Here is a 19,627-nt window from a genome sequence, read left to right as displayed (position 1 = left end):
GCAGTCAATAAGCGCTGGGTTTCTGCTGGTAGTTCAATGGTAGCACAGTGCCTTGTTTCTTGGTGTTCTTCCAAATAGCACCATCCAGAGGCCAGAGGGATTGCACCGTTGCTTTGCTTTCGCAGGGATTTTTTTTTTCTGGTTTTTCTATGTTTTGTTGTTTGGATTGTAGATTTTTTTCTGTCGGCAGGGAGGTGTGTGCTTTTCTTCCTTTATTTCTTAAAGGAAATTGTATAGTTCTCTATTCAGGAAGACAACATTCAGAAGGCAAAAAACCACAGTGTTTTGGGGACTGGCCTTTGCATTCATGAGGTGGAAAATTCCCATTTCTGAATATCCAAAATTCAATTCAATTATCATTACATTTTCAAGGATTACCAGAAATGTCAGCTAGCACTGGAACAAGGTAACTCACCAAAGTCAATATTCTCCAAACTTTATTTAGTGTAGCCCTAATTAAAAACAAACATTATTTTCCACTTGTATTAGCTCAGCTGGGCAAATTAGTTTTTTGTAGTGGTGAAAAGTAAGGCTGAACAGTTGTTTTGTTGTTTTGTTTTCATTAAATATTATGATGAATACATCCATAGTTGAGGGAAGGGGAAAAGAAAAATCACAGGGTTTTTTTGGGACAGAGTATGATGAGGAATTTTTTGACATTAAAGCATTCTCTAAAAGCTTTAGAAAAATAGTTTTCATCCTTTGGAACAACTAGGTTTCAGAGCTTTTCTTCCTGAAATAATGCTTGTAGAAATACAAGTGTAGTACCCACTGCACTGTGCCTGGTACAAACACCCCCTTTTTCCCTGTGCACAGCTGGAGTTTGGCAGTTCCCAAAGGGCACTTGCGCTGCAGCTGCAGAGAGGCATCCCATTGGGCTCGTTCACCCCAAGGCTGCTGCCCTTCCCTTCCTCCCCCGGGAATCTGGGGCTTAGAGCTCCAGTAGTCACCAATCAAAAGTGAGGTTGTTACCAATGCCAGCAAGTAAATATTAAAAGCCCAAAGATATGTGGAGAGGAAGGTGAGATGCTTGTTACAAATGTCCTCTTTAGTTGCTGCTTTCAGCAAATTCATTCCGTTTTGCATTTCATCACATGCTGTCACAGGAAGCTCGGTTTACCAAAAAATGCAGCTAAAAAATGATAGCATCCCCCCCCCAACCTCCCCAGCAGAATTGCTCTTGTTTATTTAAAGCTTTAGAAAGCAATCTTATTTTTGTCACTGAAAATTACCTAGAGCAGAGTGAGAAGATAAACTGGGTTTTGATATCATCATTATCCTTGTATACCCATGGGACTACCTAGAAAAAGCAGTGCTTGACCAGTTCTAACCTTTGGTTAGCACATGCAAAGGGGGAAAGGGACTTGAAGCAGGCTGTGGTATGAAAACTAAAGCTCTTTTCCCTCCTTTGTCCCCTAGGACTAAAGATAAAAAGGAAGTGCTTAAGCTGGAAATTGCAGTAATTTTGAGCTGCAGGTTGTGCTGGAAAACAGAACTTGTGCTCTTTCAAGTTCTCTGCATTGATTCTCTGAAATGATTCACTGCATGACTTTGAATAAATCATGGTAGCTAGAACTCTAAACACTGGTCTTTGAAATTGGGTAGAGTATTTGGGTTCTGTATTCTGAGTCTCTTTTAAAACAGCTGGTCTTAAGTTGGTGTGTTTGATACTCAGAACATCCAATTACTGGCAAATTTGGAGTAACTGTTTGCAATGCTGACCGTGACATCTATGCATGTAGTTTTCTCAACTGTAAAGTCATGAGAATGCCGTCTGTATTCATGATTTCTCATTACTTTCTGGCTGCTGCACACAGGTGGTCAGTGGTTTGTGAATAGCATACTGAGATGGCAGCACTGCTTTCACTCGGCATGAGTTGCCCTTGTGCCAGCACTAGTTGGAGCTCACATGAATTACTTTCCTTCTAGACCAAGCAGTGACCTCTAGCAGGCTTACCTGCAGCTCTGATCTGCACTGTAATCACCCAGAGCTGCAGGGGGTGCTGGAAAAGCAGCACTGAGCACCTTCAGAATGTGTGTGTCAGGCTTCTGTCTTGTTCTGAGTTTCTTCCCTTTGCTTAATCTTTCTGGAGCCAATTATCTTCATAAGCTGCTGAAAAATTAAAGAGATGGGGACACTGCCTGCCACGGGAGGTATTCTCACTTGGGTACTTTTGATGAAAATGAAATGCATGTAGCCATTGTGTGAATTTCTTTCTCTTTTGGCAAAGGAGACCACTATTTGTAAGGTTCATTCGTACAGTAACAGGCATGTTATGGGGGGAAAACATCTCCTTGGCCAGTATCCTAATGCTCAGTTTCCAGGATGTGCCAAGTGCTGCAGCTGGAAATGTAATCAGTGACTAATGAGTTTACTATCCTGCAAGAAGCCCACATACTGGCATAACTTCTCTTTTGCCAGGATCATATTATTTCTGACATGGAAGAAGAGCTCACAAATTGGTTCTGTGGGCAGATGCTCCCATGTGTCCCCTGAGGGATAGCAGTGTATCCAGGGCTTTGGGAGCCTAAGGCACACAACAGCCACAAGAGGCCTTTCTGAAGAAGGAGTGTAGATGCCAAGTGGTGGTGCTACTTGGCATGAGCTGCACAACAGAGTGAAGAAGGATTGGCCTTAGGGTTAAGAAACTGAGCTGCAACTGCAGAGATCCTAGCTGTAGCTAATGTAGGTCACTTCATGTCTGTTGTACTGCAGCTTCCCACTGATAGAAGTTAAGTTCCAGGAGAGTGAGACTCTGTTCCTGTTGCCACCTTGAGTATGCCAGAGATGGACATGTGCACATGAACAGATATACCGTGGCCAATGCATTTAGTTGTTTCTTGGCAGCACTCTTGGATCAATGCTGATCCTGCATTATCTTCTTTGTTTTGGACTTCAGGGAAATGCACAAAATTCATTGTCTTCTGAGTTGGGTAATAGTCCAAAACTTTATCTAACTGGCCTTCCATAATGCTCTGCCTGTGTACTTCCAGTTTTCATGTGGGAATCGGTTTCTTTGTGGGGAGAATGAGTAGTTTCATGACCTTCCTCAGTGTAAGCACTCTGTAAGATAACATATTAATGTTACTGTTCACACTAAGTTTATTGTACAGAATGTTAACTAAAGATGAAAAGATGTTGCATTTCTGCTGTCTACAGAGGAGCTGTAAGTCTGGATGCCTCCGCTCTTGTATAATCTACTGTGGTTCCTTCTGCGGTAACAGAAGAAAATCTATAATCACTGCTATTATATACGTGGGTAGTACAAATGTACTACCCAACCTGAGAGCATATGAGATGGTTGTTCTTTGTGGTGGGCCGAGATCTTATGTTTCTGGTTAAACCAAGGAAAATTAATAGCCATTTTCACCAGAAAGCTGAGAGTCTCCAGCATTACTCTATACACTAGGCGCGTAAAGAGCCTCGTGCTCTTCTTCTGTGCATACCACAATCCCAGCTAGCTCCTGCAGAGACAATCAAACAATTCACCCTGGAAAGCACGATGACACTTAAATGCAGTTTGAACAAAACCAGTTATGGTCCTTTGTGGTCTCCTTTCCTCCACCCACTAACCCACCAATACCTCAAGTTTAAGACTGTCGTACTCAGTGAATGTTTGCTGCTCTAGTTGCTATGCTCCAAAGCCTTCTCTGCTCTCGGTGGTGTAGAAATGTAGACTCCCTTTCCCTGAAAATGACAAGCAAAGAAAGAAAAATCTTTTGCAAACCAACCACTTTTTTCTTCCCTTGAACCACATACTTGTATTGTCAGCATACAAGTGTGGAAATGTGTGGTGCTGTGGTTGAAATAAGGGATGTGAGTCATGAGTACTGAACTTGTATAGCCCAATTCCTTCCCTGAGTTGCTGCCTGACCTTGGGTAGGTGGCACAATCTAGCAGTGTCTCCTTGCTTCATCCACTAAAGCTGGCAGCAAAGTAGTAAATTGTGTATCACGAGTGCAGGTGTAGGTTTGACTTAAGCAGGATATTTCTGTCAGGTTTGAGTGGGGTTTGGTCTGGCGTGGCTATACTTTGAGGCTGGTAGTGAGCATCAAGTATGACTGATGGTGCATTGCTTTGTTTATGCTTAATGTCACCAATTTCTGTCCTCAGAACCAATAGTCTGTATGGTGTGCGCACTTGGAGTTATTTCAGCCATAACTTCAGCAAGGTCCAAGACATGTGATGTTTTGTGCATTCCTGCAAGAAATCTTGTGACTCTGACCCTTCTTTCAGGGGTGTCTGTAGTCCACTGCTGCATTTTCTTGCTAAGACAGAGGTAGAAAAAACATGCAGCTCCCTGCTGAATGGGGTGTGATAAAAATTATTTAAATAGCCCTGTCTTCATTACTGGGATGGATTCTCCATGTCACCTGCTGTGTTGTCCTTTCCTTTTGTGCCTAAGCTGGATAAGTGGTAGTAGGTATATGGCAGTTGGGTTATAGGGATGTGCTCAGCATGAAGTTTATTTTGCTGATGGAGCCTGAGTCTAGATGAAAAGGGCCAGTTTCCCTGGCTGATCTTTTTCTACACCCAATTCCCAGAACTGGCTGATTGTAGGAGAGAATTGGCCCACTTCTGTCCCATGTGCCGCTGCACTGGATTTTAAACATAGAAGATTGTTCCCAGAGGATCCATCTCTGACTTTAAGAGGTGCCGTGCACTAATGGGACTATGAGCTGAGGCACAGTGTCTGCTAATGTGCACATCCAGCTGGGCTGAAAGCAGATTGCTGCTGCCCCTTGGATCATCTTTGTGCTTTTGCATTCATCTTTTAATTCTCAATTTACTGAATATACTTACAGCCATTATAGGGAGCTCATTGTTAAAATATGAGTGATTTATAAGCCAGGGCATGCTGATTTCTCCTCTTCCAGAAGTGTTACCAGTTCATATATAAAGATGACAGATAATACACTTAATTTAAAGAAAGGAGGGAATGCATCTTTTATTTTAAAAGCAATATTGAAGAAAACTGTATTTTCATTGTTGAGCACCCCTGCTCTATTGAATCTTACTTCTAAAATCCTCTTCCATCCAGTCAATGCCATTTTCTCTGACTGATTCATAGTTCTAGACTGACATCAATTCTGAACTGCCAGGTATACCCCAAGAAAACTGTCACTGAAAGGAGAGGACCTGTCCAACTGGAAGATGTTTTAAGAGCCAGACTCCCATACAAACAAATATTTTATGGTAATTATATTGTTTTGGTTTGAGACTTAGAAGCTGGAAATGGCTACGTATGAAAAGAAATAATTACAAGTTAATAAATTAAATATCAATAATTGATGTTACATAACAATTAAATGTTAATGATTGCCATCCATTATAATTAGAAATTAATTATACATTATATATTTATGGAACCGAAAGCATGACCAAACACCACGCTGCTAATACAGGAATCTCAGACATTTCCAGTATTTCATTTTCCACCACAAAAACAGTATCTCAGTCCCAAATGCAAGAGCAGGATTTAGTAAAAGTTACTGGACTGGGCCTGAAAACCAGGCATGCTTGGGTTTTATGTAAAAAACTGTTTCATTGGCTCACTAATCTCTAGCCTGTGTGCTGCAGGGTAATCAGGGCAATTCCCAGGAAATCCATGAAGGTTTTAATGAGCCATGACATGTTCAGCGCACAGTCAGCATGAAGCAGTGCAGTGCAAGGGAGGGTTCGGCAAAGGCTGCTTCACAGAGGTCCTGGCTGCTGAGAAACCAGCTGCTAATCCTGATATTTGCCCAGTGGACTTTAGTAGGGGCTCTGTACCTCCCTGCATTGACTCTCTGTAATCTGCCTCATTCATAAATGGAGTAAAAAGGCATTATTGCTGGTCTTCTAATTTTTTTTCAAAACTCAACTTCTACATAAGTGATTGGCTTTAAAGGTGTACAGCCTGTCTGTTTCTCAGTCTTTGGGTCAAAGCATTCAGTTAGTTAAACTGACTGGCTCTCTGTAGGTGCTAGCTCTTCAGCATCTTTTTTTTTTTTTTTTTTTTTTTTTTTCTCCCCCTCAGATGCAAAGTTTTAGCATTGTCTTTATTATGCTTTTCTTTTCTCGCTCAGATTTTCAGCAAGCATGCAAGCTCTATTCTGTTGAGTTTTAGAACTCTGCTTTTGCATCAGTAGGCACTTAGGAAATGATGGTAAATGCTAACAAACCAGATCTCTGTGTATATACGCATTTATATATATTTCATAGGACAACAATGTGAGGACCTCTAAACTCTGAAGGAATTATTTTTCAATTCATGCTAAAATGTAAAGGCAAGATTCATGTTTTTCCACAATCAAAGACCTAGAGGTTTCTATAAATATTCAGTTGACGCTAATTGTTCTTCTGTCACGTACCCTCTCTGCCAGTTAAAAATGGGGTGCAGAAACTCCATAATCAAAAATGTAGGTGAATGAAAGCTCAAGTAAAATTTTTAATGGGAATGATATTGTCTATTGGGCCAACTAACTCAGACAAAAAGAAGAAACAGACTGAACTTAGCATGTGCAAGTGCTCCAATATGCACAAAGATGGAACTGGATTTGATTTTTTTGTTAAATACCCAAAATTTTCTTGAAACAAAGAGAAAAGCAACAGATATGGGCAGATGGCTTGGATTTTTTTTACTTACTTTTTCTGGGGTGTTCTTTGTATCATGAGTGAGGTGATGTGCCCACGATACAGAGAATTGCACGGACCCTGTCTCTCGAAAACTTGTGCAGTAGTAACTAAGGGCTTATGGGCAACAAACACTGGGGAGAGTTGTACTGAGCACTGTGAAGAAACTAGCCCAGAAACAAGACGCAGCAGCTTTCAAGAGGTTCCTCTCTTTCTTCCCCCCACAAACCACACACAAAAGCACATCCTAGGTGGTCGAGGAGGCATTGCCTGGAAGTACAAAGTGCCTGAATTGCACATGTGATTGTTACACTGGGATAAAAGCTGGAGTCAGGGCAAGGGCGGATCTCGCTGCTTCAGCATTTGTACTTTTTGAAAAGCCAGTTTGGCAAGCAGCATAACAAGAGCCTAACAAGTGGATGGACATATGGGGAGGCAAAATAATTGTGCATTAGGAAGACTGTGCAGATGTGAGCTGAAGCAAGGGCGTAACTCCATATGGCACTGTGCTGACCTTCGGTTGGTGTCTGAATGACAGTACGTGGTGCAGGTCACACCATCTGAGGGATGTTCTGCTGGGAGAGGGGCTAAAACCAGACAGAACTGGAATAACACAGATCATCTGCTTCCTAGAAAACAATAAGGCGGCTACTGACAGCTGTTGTGCCAGAGATCGCCATAGTATTCCTGTGCCATGCAGCTCTGAGCCCTTCTTGAAGCACTTGGTATACAACATGCTTTTTGGGGGAAAAGAATGTTATTGCTACTAATGCAGTGGCTTTTGATCTCTGTTAATCCCTCATGCAAGGAGAGCAGAGATGAGTGTGGCAGGATACCTTTGGAATGATGTCTTAATAATTCTGTCCCTGATTTCCATGTTTCAAGATCCTTCAAATGTTTTTGGAGAGGAGATTACTAAATCCTTTCAGACACAGAGTACTAAGAGTTTTGTGGCTACTTTAAGAAGCAGCTTGCTTATTCAAGAAACCATCACAATTCTTTTTTATGAAGCTAATCCCAGAGAGACATGCCCACAAGGCAGAAGAATTGCTGTGGCATTTTGTTGTTTGGAAAGTGTGATGAGTGCGGGGCTTAATTCTTCAACCTGGAAGTCCTTTGATGAAATACACCAGAGAAGTTAAAACTGAATTACGATTTATGGTCATTTGTTCCCCCCTTTCCCTTTGGGCTGTTAATCCTAACCCTTGCTCAGAGTTCAGCCTCGATTTATCAATGGCTGCTTGAAGTGCTCGGGAGGATTTGCTCTAGTATTCACCAGAAGTCTTTGATGTATGAGATTGTAGGCTAACACCAATAATCTTTTGTGAGGAAGTGTCACAATGCATACATCGATCAGACAAGCCTCTATCTGTCAGACTCTCCCAACCCAACCGTATTTTTCCTGACACAATGCGGCGCATGGCCTTTAAATTACCCATCTGTCTGACAAATCAGCGAGTGTGGCAGAAACTGGCAGCAGCTTGACGTCGCCTATCACTTTAACTGAAGTGAAAGTAATGCAAACAGATTTATGGAATCCCCTTTGATTATAGACTATGAATATATTTGGAATTGATGTTTGGGGGAAAGACAACAGAGGCAGCAAAGGCTCGTAGGCAAAAGCACTAGTGCTGGGTTCGCGTCTCTGCATTTGTTCTGGGGAATTGTTCTGTTTTCTTTTTTTCCCTTTCCATATGTTGAATCTCATCTGAATATCTCTGACTTTTGTTTTTTTCCTTAAGTGATTATTTTGCCGTTCAAAATTCATAAACTCATAAAATCAAGGTCAAATTTTCTTAAATGCATAGCAGTACAGCTATTAAATTAATCTGTATCGTTCACTGCCTAGCAGTAAATACTACTGATTTTCAAAGTGAGCAGCAGAAGACAAATGACAGTTACAGGCTAACAAGGATGGCTATTCGCTGCAGCACTGGGAAGGACTTGAGTTCTGTGACAGTAGAGCGAAGCACTGACTTGTGAGTTTCTTGATTCAGTTGTCTCTCTTTGCAGAAGTTGTCAAGAAGCAGGCTTTTGCCCATTGATGCCTCCACACATCTGGCCCTAGCACAGCATTGCCTTGAGCCAGGTTCATAAGCAAAGTGTGCTCTAACAAGCCCGCTTTTTCTGAGAGAGGATTTTATCCCATGTATCGAGGTGGTTGTTTAAGTGCAGTGGTGAATTTGTGTTGGTGAAAACTGGGACTGAGTACGTCTTATGTACAGGCAACAACATGTCCATTCAGTTAGCTCTTGGCTGCAGATGAGCCCTGAAGCCCTGAGCCATCCAGTCCAAGTAAGTGGTAGGGTGGTACCATTTGGGTGTTAGTACATCCATTGAATCATTTTCTGAGCTCCCTGAAGCTTGCATAAGCTTCTCTTAATGCATAGCAGAAGTAGCTATTTGCCTTTTTTTCACAGAAGTCATATACTAAGAAGACTATCTTCTTTTTAAAGGAGTAGTTCCACAGACCAAGACACAGGCATTGTAAGTCTCTTAGCAAAACAGATCATTGCTGAATTGTGATGGCCTCTGCCTGGATTCCAGTTGAAATCATGATTTGTGGAGTTGCCACAGATAATCAGCCCATTCTCTGAACACCTTTGGTGTTTCCTTGTGCCAGCAGTGATCTATCCCTTTTATGGACACTTGCATCCCCTTTTTATCACAATCGTCTGTAGCTGCAGGGATCACAGTCTATAGCTGTTTAACTCTGAAAGAACCCTGAGTTCTACTTGAAGAGTATTTGTATACCTTCAAGCTGAATGTTCTCTGTTGAACCCAACATGCAACCTCAACCTCTGACCAGTGCCATAGCTTTGCATGTCTTTGAAAATTATGAAGGGAAGATGCCTTCTGGAACAGATGCTTCCTGACACATCAAACTACTTTTTTGCTTTTCCCTATGCAGTGCTTGTCCTGGAAAGAGAAAAATAGGCAGTGTTCCCCTCCGTGATAAACTGTAGAGGGCATTTGCATGAGGATGGTTGCTTCATGGAACAAAACAGGCATACTGAACAAAAGAAAAAGTGCTGGCAAATGGAGTTCATCACTAATGGCTGGGTACTGTCCAGCCCACAGTTATGTGTATGGAAACCACATCCCAGTAAAGATGAGTGAAAAAAAAACAAAAACATAGCTTCTGTGTGCTTCTGATAATTGCATGGAAGCTGTGAATGACCTCTGTTCAATATCTGAAGGGCTGTTCGTGAAGGGCTACTCTCCTGAAATTATGGGGTTGAATGTAATGGGATTAGCCAGTTCATCACATCAGGCATTGGAAGGCTCCTGTAAATAGGCTGTTGGCAGTGTCACCCCTTCATTTTAAGACTGCCTTCACCTCCAGCCCTTGTGTGTGATGATGAAAGGCCTTTCTGAATTCCAGGCTTCTGCCAAGCTTGTGGCAGCTGCATTGTTGTGTAAGCATCTCCTCCCACCTCTCCAGGTGAGGAGATGGGTATGGAGATGCCAAACATTACATCTCTGCACACAAGTTTGCATGTGCAGGATTTCATGAGGCTTCCACAATGACAGTGGGCTGTTTCGTAACAAAACATGGTGGCCATGGGGAGGAGCAAGTAGAGCAGACAGGTGAGGTCTTGTGACTGATTGAGATTGTTCTGGCTTCTCCCCACAGGAAAGATGAGGTTGTCTCTGGGGTCTTGTCTCTCTTCCTGCCTGGAACCTGTTTGGTGGAATTCTATATAAAGCATTGGAGCTCCCCTTGCACAAGTCCCACACCTAGTAGGCTTTTATGAGGACAATGGGGAAACCACATCTACATTTGGAGCACAGGAGACCATGTACAATCTCACTGTAGTGTTGGAAGCATGGCCACCATCTAGGCTAGCATCTCTATGAAAAGGAAGGCTATAGGAGGTGCCTTTGCTAATGTTGTTCCACAGGTATAATCCTGTTTCTCCTGTGAGCTTTTTCCAGCACAGCTTTATCATAAGGGAACTCAACAAGCAGGCAGGACTCTGTGGGGGAGCTGTGACAGTAGCCATGTTCTGCATGGCTGTACTGTCAAAGAGAGTGCATGTGTGCAAAATCACACTGGGCCCCTTTTTGTTTTAAACCAGTCCCAGGCTATTTTCCATAGGCAGTAACTCTGAAACACAAGGAAGGCATTTGTCTGTAGTATTGATCTTTAGTACAGCATGGCCTAAATGTCATGTCTAGGATCCAGTGAATGGCACTGGATGAAGATCTGTAAGTACATCCTGCCCCTCTGCTTACAGCCCTTTTGTCTAGCTGCTGCTGAGTCAAAACACATACTTCTTATGAATAATGAATTTCTCTTTACTTCCAGGGGAGATGCATAAACTTCACTCGGGTAAAGTCAGACGGGACCTCTGCACCTTACAGCCCACCACCAAAGCTGCCACGACGGGACAATGTTAACCATGCTCCAAGGAGTCCATCTCCTCCTGTGTCTCTGCAGCCCCCTTCAAGGCAGCCACCTCCTGGGCCACCCCCATCCCGAGCCCCTCCTGGACCTCCCCCTTCACGGCCACCACCGCAGCCCATGGCTTAGAGCACAGCAAAATCCTGAGTAGCAAAACACGTCTCTTTGCTGAACACGGCATATTTATTGAGTATTGGTTTACAGTTAAAGATAACAGAATTTGTTGCTGGTCAGCAAAAAAAAAAAAAAAAAAAAAAAGAAAAAGAAATTACCAAGTGTCAGTTTTAGTGTATGAATATATTTATACCACACGTGCTGAGTAAACATTCAGTGGATAGATTCAGAGCTATGGGGTACACAAACAAACCAAAATGATCAGCTAAGTACAGTAGCAGTAGCAGCTTTTGTTTGTATACATTTCAAGATCTATTTACATGCGACATTTGTCTGACTTGTTATGTCAGATCATACATTAGTAACTTTAGCTGGATACACGTGCATCTGTTGTTTTGATAGCTGCCACCTGCAAGTTGGTTAAACATAGTTCATTGAAGTGTTTGCATTCTTTCCCCCAACAGTACTGCATCCAGATGTTAACACAGAACAATGATTACAAAGATAATTTCTGACTTTAGTTCTGCTGGTGGAATTTCCATGGAATTTTATAAGGAGGCGATAACAGCAATAAGGTAAAATGAGACAATTTAGCATGGAAGGGGGGTGTCCTTCTCATGACAAAATCCGTTTTGAACCTGTCATATCTGAATGTGTTTAGATTTGATTGTGTAGGTTTGTCATTGAAGGTAAGATTTTGGTTCCAGAAACCCAAACCCTGAGCAAGACCTGGGTTCAACATTGTCTAAAGTTCAGAGGAATTCCAATGAACTTTTTGGCTAGATATTTTGTTTTCATTCATAGGAAACACTTCAAAACTGAACAAAAATACGTAATTTGAGCATGAATACTATCATATGCAAACTGTATGTTACATAAATCAGGAGCATTGATGGACTGATTCCATTGCTGTTTAATCACAGAGAAGTTTCCTTTTGGTCTTACTGCCAGGCAGAACTGGGTCCTTGTGATTCAATGATTAATCTTTCTGAGTGGCTTTCTTTAGATGGCCTGAATCCCAATAAACTAACTTTGCAGTCTATCTGTGGTCAAGAGAAGCATGGTGGGAAGTATTAGCGTTAGCTTTCCGCTCCCCCTTCCTATAATGTCTGTCTGGAGGATTTCCAGCCACTGACTGCTTGCTCTTGACCTCAATTCTGTGTGTCATCAGAAAGTGATGTGGGCACCTACACAGAGGTAGGAGTTTGACGCGGGACTGTGGGACAGCCCATGAACAGCAATAACTGTGTGGGTTGATCCCAGATCATTCCCTAGTGAATCAATGTAACTCCTGAGCTTGCTTTTCTCTACCAGCACCTATCACATGGTATTGGAAAGGGTGGCTGCAAATCCCTATGCTAGTTAGCTTAGTCACTAGCTATGTTGTTAGGATATTTGTAGAAATAATGCTTAGGTTGCATTATGACTCTGCATATATCTATCTCTTCATCTGTGTGTAGGTGGGGGTGTGTAGCACATCACACTGGTTACTGGCATATAAATCCACGCTAAAGCACTAACTGTATCATGCAGCTGCTCCAGATTTAAGGCCTTGTTATGCAGATTTTACAGGCATATAAATTTGTCCTGTTGCAAACAGGAATCAGGCTTACTATTGCCAGTGGAAGTCCCACTTGCAGAACAACATACCAAGCTCTCATGGGTCTGTGCTGATCACTGTGACATGCCGTGTGTATGCAGCTGAGGCTGTCAAACTCAGAAGAACCACAGAGCCTCTTTCTCTTCTTGCACTGCTCTGCTCTCTTGAGTTACGCCCTTACCTCATGTATATTGGTGCAGGTAGTGGAATCACACTCATGGTTGTCAGCTGGCCTTGGAGCTGTTTCGCATTTAGGCCTGAGCCAGCAAAGCACTTCTGCATGCATTAAAATGTCCTGCAGGTCAAGAGGAACATCCTTATGCCCACTACTTTGCTGACCTGTGACTACGTTGTGATCAGAAAGGAGAACTGGGATGCACCCAATCCTCTCCTCATTCTTTGTGGTCACTTGAATAGGGTTTGCAAAATGTGGTCCATAAGAATGGATTTCTTTTTGGAGGAGAAGTGTGTGTAAGTGTGTATGTGTCTGTGTGTGTGGGAACTGTGTAGGTTTTTTTGTTTGGTTTCTATTCCTTTACAAAAATTGTTCTGAGTAGCATTCCCATGAATGGAAAGGCAACACAGTCATCACTTACCTCCATTTCTTTCACTTGAAAGGTGGAAGTCAAATATGCCAATTTTCCACTGCTTTTCTGGTGAAACTCCACTTTTGACACCAGTGGAAGGAACTGGATGACTCCAGTGAGGGTTTGGGGACCTGGAAGTGGGAGAAGATGCTTTAAAAGCAGAAATTATTAGTTAGCATTTTTTTTTTTCCTTTTTACCTATGGAATCCTATGTGAAACAGATTTGCTAGATTGGGTCTTGTTGTAATGTGAACATTGAGTTGAACTTAACAGCATCTCATATTGTCCATGTAAGAATCACAAGTCAACAAATGCTTGTTAAGAATTGAAATTGCACATAATAATAATAATACAACCCTACCATGGCAAAACATGGCCTCTGAGGCTTATCTGTATGTGGGACTGGGGCAGACCCAAGTCTCTTATCAGCATGTGGTGACTGGATTGTAATGACAGTGGATTCCACAAATGATGTAATATTGAAAGGAAAAATTTGCTTACAGATTTTTTGTCTCTTCACACTAGTGACTAATGGGTCAGAGGTGAAAAAGCCTAGGAGACAGATTCTTTCTTGTCTTGCTTCCCTGTAAATCTCAAAGAGAAGTCAGTAGAGTCGTTACAGATTTGCATTAATTTTACTGCAGAATTTGTCTTAGTTTCAGTGAGAATAGGAGTATTTACTCTACAGAATCAAACTTCCAATATGTCTATCTCTTTGGTTAAGGAAATTAACTTCCTCTGCTACAATATCCAGTTTTGCAGAAACAAGATGCTTTTTTCACATAATATGCAAGTGCATGAAGAATAAGAATGATCTGGTTTTTTAGGTGATCTGTACATGGTAAAGCAGAAAGCACTATGAAAATTTAATTCAGCATAAATGGAGTTCCCACCATCTTCACTATATAAAATTAAGCTTCTTTGGTTGGAGCAGTGAAGGTTTAGGTGATAGTTTACTGGTAATTTGGGAAGAAGAACATGAACCTGACTGAACTGCCTTGCAGTGGTGGGGCAGTAAATATACTGCTCTGGTTATGGAAAGGTCTTTTGTCTTTGGAGAAAAATATCCATTAGCAGTGATTTCATGCACTATAACAATGCAGTAGGAGATATCGGTTGCCATTTTACATTCTGTTGAGCTTGATCCTTACCTGGTGTAAATCTACATAGGCCAACTGAAGTCAAGAAAGTAACATTGGTGTCTCGCAGCTGGGAGCTGTCTTAAAATAAAGGAAGGGACAGAATCCTTCCAACTGGCTTGATATTTGACTATGTTTATTTTGGTATGTGTATATATCAGTTGTGATTGCAGTACTTACACTGCTAAGAAATGTTCTCACATGGGATGATCCAGCTTGCTGTATCATTAGAAACTTACAAAAAATAATATCTATAAATATCTATTGCTTCCCCTCATCCAAGAGAAAAACTGAGGATTTGGGATCTTTAGCACAGATGTTAAATGACACAAGGTGCAAAGATGGGAGGGAAAATCCACGTGTTTAACACTGATACAGAATCACATTGATCAAAGCATATTTATGGCCATATTTCAACCCCAGTGCATGTATTGCCATCTGTGGAAGTAGCCTGCAGAGCAGACGGTCCTAAATGTAAGAAAGAAAAAGAAAGAAAAAGAATCAGCTCCTCATCTGAATGAGTGAGCATAACAATGAATGACATTATTTCATGAACTGTACCAGTTCAAATGCATGTGCACCTGGTGCTCCTAAAGCTTTTTACTCCTGTTGGTCTTTAGACAACATGATCAGTAATATGCTTTCTCTCTTTAATTGTTAGCTGTTTTTATTGCTGTTATTTTGTTTTGTTTTATAAAAAACAACATTTCACTGAGAAGACAGCCCTACTTCTGTAAATATAGAGTTTAATTTGGAGGAGACAGCACACTTCTGGATGTTACTGCTGGACAGTTATTTATTAAAGGGGCTTAAGGTGAATAAATACAGGTGGCTCAGGATGCATGCATGCAAGTGTGATAATGCAGTATAGCATTTTCAGTTCTCGGTAGTTTTGGGGAAGGGGGTATTTTAGGGTCATCGTAGTATGTTTAGAAGTTTGTTAGTGATCTGATACTTTCGATAATGTAATAGAGATTCCTAACATTTAACAGTGCTTGAAGAGATTATCATAGATTTTTCTTTTTTTAAGGGGGGCGGGGGGTAGTGGAGGAGGAATGTTTTTGTTTTTAAGGGAAAAACAATGTACTGTACTAAATCTTTTTCTAAAACAAAAAAGAAAAGTTGTGTGTTTTCAGAAACAGTGGGAATGCTGGCTGACAGGCAGCCGGGGCACAGAGATGAGGGACAGAGGAACCAGATGGATTTCTGATGGACAAAGAGGTTTTAAATGGGGATGTGGGTTTGTTATTGATACATGTGGTACAAATTTCTGTAGCTGACATGCTGCTTCCATGTTATAATCATTTAACCTTTATGCATTTTATGCTCCTGCTCCATTTTTTTTCTGAGAAAACCTTGCAAATGTAATGCCTGCATGCAAATGTGGGAGATGTAGCCAAAGTCTTGTAATCCAACATAATGTAGTCTTAATGAATTCAAAATGAACAATAAAAGTGCTTACTGGTTAAACACTACAGAGAATTTCATTGTAAGGGTCATTTTGAGAGGGACTAATCTTGTCTGTGCCTGGTTGCTCTCAATTCATTATGTGACTAGAGACAAGGGTATGTTCTGTGTTTCAGTTTCCTGTTTCTAGCCTGAGAATTGCAATCCTTGCCTAATTCAAGAGTATGGCATTCCTTTTTTTAACCTCTTCTTGATCTCAGGTTGAAGGGTGAAAATGTTGGTAAGAATTCCACTGAAGCTGGTGCTCAAACTGATTGACACATGGAACGGGCTATCTCAAAAAAAGAAATCTAGTGCATAGAAACAAGATTAAAAGCAAGGTAAGATGCTGGAGCTCAAATCTTCAGCAAACAATGAATCCTATGGCTAATCCTACACACAAGAAAACTCTGTAGACACCCGCCTCCAACCAGGGTTGGGTGTCTCAAGCACAACTGCTGACTCGTAGGAGCCTTGCCTAAGTATGCAGGATCTGATCCTAAATTCTCTTCTTCTTCGCTGTCTCTGAAGCTAGTTTATTTTCTTCCCTCCCTGTTGGTAAGTCTTCCTCTGTATCTCTCCAAGCCCCACTGAGGATTTCAGGGGTGAGGGGCTGGTGGAAACATGATGCAGGCAAGGAGGTCAGGAGGGGTAAGCCACAAAAATCTCCAACCCGAGTAGGCTGCAATTATGGGCAAGCGAGGATGCTGCAAAGCTGCTGAGCTTTGCAAAGCATGGCAGCCACAGCCTTGTGTGCAATGGGAAAGGGAGTTGGTCCTTGCATACACACAGCCCCTGAGCCCATGTGATCTCTACCTGGGGCACACAGCAATACAAAGAGAGTGAGAGCAAGGACACCTGTGACTTCTGACATCCTGTGAAAGCAGCATGTGGCTTCAGCCAGCTGGGGATGTGATGCTCTCTGGACCAGGCTGTCCTGTTATCCCTAGCCTTACTAAGAAGCTGTAATTGGGATGGTCAATCAAGCTAAAGTTCATTTACTGGTGGAGAACCATCTGCAGAAAATGTGGACATTGATTTTGTGGGGCCTGGTTGCCACATGAAGCCATTGTGACAAAGCCAGGTGGGAGCTGTATGTGGCCAAGACAAGTGCCTCCCTCCCGTGGAAGCTCTAATGGGAGCTCAAACCCTCTACCTGGAGCTGTGTTCCTTCTCATGGCGTCAGGGGCTCTGACAAAACATCACTCCCACTGCGCTCCCCAAGCGGGCAGGACAGTACTCACCCAGAACAGTTCTGTGGCCTTCGCTCCCTTTTGTTCCCCCATCTGGTCCTTACAGGAAAGGCAGGATTGAGCTCTCGAAAGAGATCAGATAAACAAAAGCTGTCCTGGAGCCAAAGGCTCTGGGCATTTTTGTTCTGCATTAACAAAAACCCAACACTGGCTGCAGCTGTGGCTGGTTAGGTTTAATGCATGCCTGAGACAACAGAACTCAGATTTGATCTGAGCTTCCCCAGAGACAGAGAATGTGCAGACCCAGGGCTTTGGTTACAGGCTTGTCTATAAATAGCCCCCAGTGCTGATTTAGCACCTTTCATCAAACATACTTCACAGTCTCAGGAGTGGCATTTACATGTGAACATACACCAACACACAGCAAAAACGTTACTGGCTTCAGCACTGAGCTGGTTACTGAAAACTGCCCTTTCCCCTTGTGCTCCCATTCCTAAAGAAACCACAGGCAACCTATGCTGCCCATGCTATAAGTTTTCTGATCTTTACTTCATGAGTGTCTCTTGGTATTTAGATGAGGACTTAGTGCTCCATCAGCTTCTGCAACTATATTTCCCCTTCCCTGCAATACTGAGGACCCCCAATCCCCCCCCCCCCCCATGCTATTTTAAGGGGATGTATGCTGGAAGTCTCCTAGCCAAGAGTTATTCAGATTTCTGAGTGCAGCTCAGAACTGATGAAGACCCCAAAGATAAAACAGCAATAAGCCCTGAAACAAGAGGGAACAAAGAGACACTTTGTTGAAAGGTTTTGCCTGTGTTGAGAAATGATTTTTGTTAAGCTTTCTGAGATGCAGTGTTGGCATGCATGGATAAATACTTCATTAAAGATCTTCAGATAAACCCATCTGTGTCACTGACACCAAGTTTACTAAGGTTTGCTCTCCTCATGTCAGCCCATCACTGCTGTGTAGCAGCTGAGTGGCCCTTTATCCATGCTGGTGTCCCTCTGTGTCCTGCTGAGCCTCAAGAACGTGATTCTTGGGTATAGACATGCAGGAGTTGTACTTGTGACCCTGAACATTCAGCAGTGTTTTTGCCTCTGATGTCAAAAGTATTTTGATTTACAACCTGCATCTTCTCTAAGGGAACTGAGCTTTCAAGACATGCATGTGTAATAACACATTTCGACAGACTACCAAACAGAGCTACCCTTTGCTTAGAGCTGATGTCTCACACACTGTGCAAGTAAAATACTAAGTGCACTCAAGTGTTTTCTAGTCTGCCTTTTTTCAGTACAAAAGAAGATGTTTTGAGATGAAAACATGGGTCCTAAATTTCCCCTATGTCATCAAAGGCATATTTGGCTAACCAAAACCAATGAGAAAATGTGGTGAGCATCTGTGGCAGCTCACTCTCTTAAAAAACACAACTGTGACTGCTTTCATCTCTATTTCCTTGTACATCAGAAGTAGCTTAAGTAAAAGTGAACCTGACAAGTGGCATTGGTTAGCCTTGATCAGCTACAAAGATGTTTTGATACTATTTACTCGATTTCTGTTCCACCTCTCTAAGAAATATTGGGATCTATGGCACTAAGAGGGTGCTTAATGTAATGGTCATGCTGTGGGGCCTGCTGACAGTGGGAAATGATGCGACATCTTCAGCAAAAAGATGCCTTCAGAAGCTAGTTAACAAATCTTACAAGCCATTCTCATCATGATAGCAGACTGAGGTCTACTGTGTATCATCAGGTGACACCTTCTCCAGGAATGCATACAGCCTGTGTCTGAGAATCTCTGAATGCCAGGATATCCACCAGGACAGTCACAGGGAGTTGGGTCTGTCCCACCCCATCTAGTAGGTGCCTTGCAGCACTCATCCCTCTTCTAGGGAGAAACAGCAACCCTGCAGGCTCTGGAGCTTCCCTGCCTGCTGTCTATTTTTGCCAACTCTAACAGTTTCTGCATCCCTGAAGTGACTCACAGGTCAAAATAGGAAATAGCTCATTTTCCTTCCTAGCACGCACAGGAGTAAGAACAAATCTGCCTCCAGCCCATCTGGTCCCAGAATCACTGCAGGAAGAGCAGGCGGGATGTGAACTGAATAGCCTCAGGCAGTGACTCTGGAAGGTCTATGTGAAGGATGATTTTTCTGCACAAGCTTTGGAGAAGCTCCTGCCCCTTGCAAGTTTTCTGCTGCCCAGCCAGTGTGCTGAGGGCAAATGTCAGCCCTGGAAACGTGTTGGCTTGTTGTTGTAGGGCTGCTCGTGGGCCCCAAGATGCTCTGTTCCTGTCCATCTTTAAGAAATGAAGAGGAAGGCAGTTGAACATCTCTGGAGGCCATGTTCTGAGCAGAGCCATTCCAAGCCTCAAGGTGGAGAAAGGACCACAAGCAATTCAGGGTTTGCTGTACCCATGCAGCCACAGCTTTGTGTCCCTGAAAGTCCCACTGAAGCCCCTTGCTGACCTCACACCTCCCCTACCCCTCTGCTGAGGGCTGCTCCCTTCCCATCCCTCCTGCTC

General features: G+C 42.5%; 1 protein-coding gene across 1 annotated transcript in view; it reads left to right on the top strand.

The window, feature by feature from the left end:
- ANTXRL (ANTXR like) overlaps positions 1 to 15,939 on the top strand; it is a 52,160-nt gene extending 36,221 nt beyond the window's left edge. The window contains exon 19 of the mRNA XM_015866789.2: positions 10,929 to 15,939. Within this exon, the coding sequence (XP_015722275.1) occupies positions 10,929 to 11,153 (225 nt within the window). The 3' untranslated portion in view covers positions 11,154 to 15,939. The remainder of the gene's footprint in view (positions 1 to 10,928) is intronic.
- The last annotated feature ends 3,688 nt before the right edge of the window (positions 15,940 to 19,627 follow it).

The sequence above is a fragment of the Coturnix japonica genome, chromosome 6 (genome assembly GCF_001577835.2).
Source record: "Coturnix japonica isolate 7356 chromosome 6, Coturnix japonica 2.1, whole genome shotgun sequence".
Taxonomy (NCBI): domain Eukaryota; kingdom Metazoa; phylum Chordata; class Aves; order Galliformes; family Phasianidae; genus Coturnix; species Coturnix japonica.
This window is presented reverse-complemented; position numbering and strand designations above follow the sequence as displayed.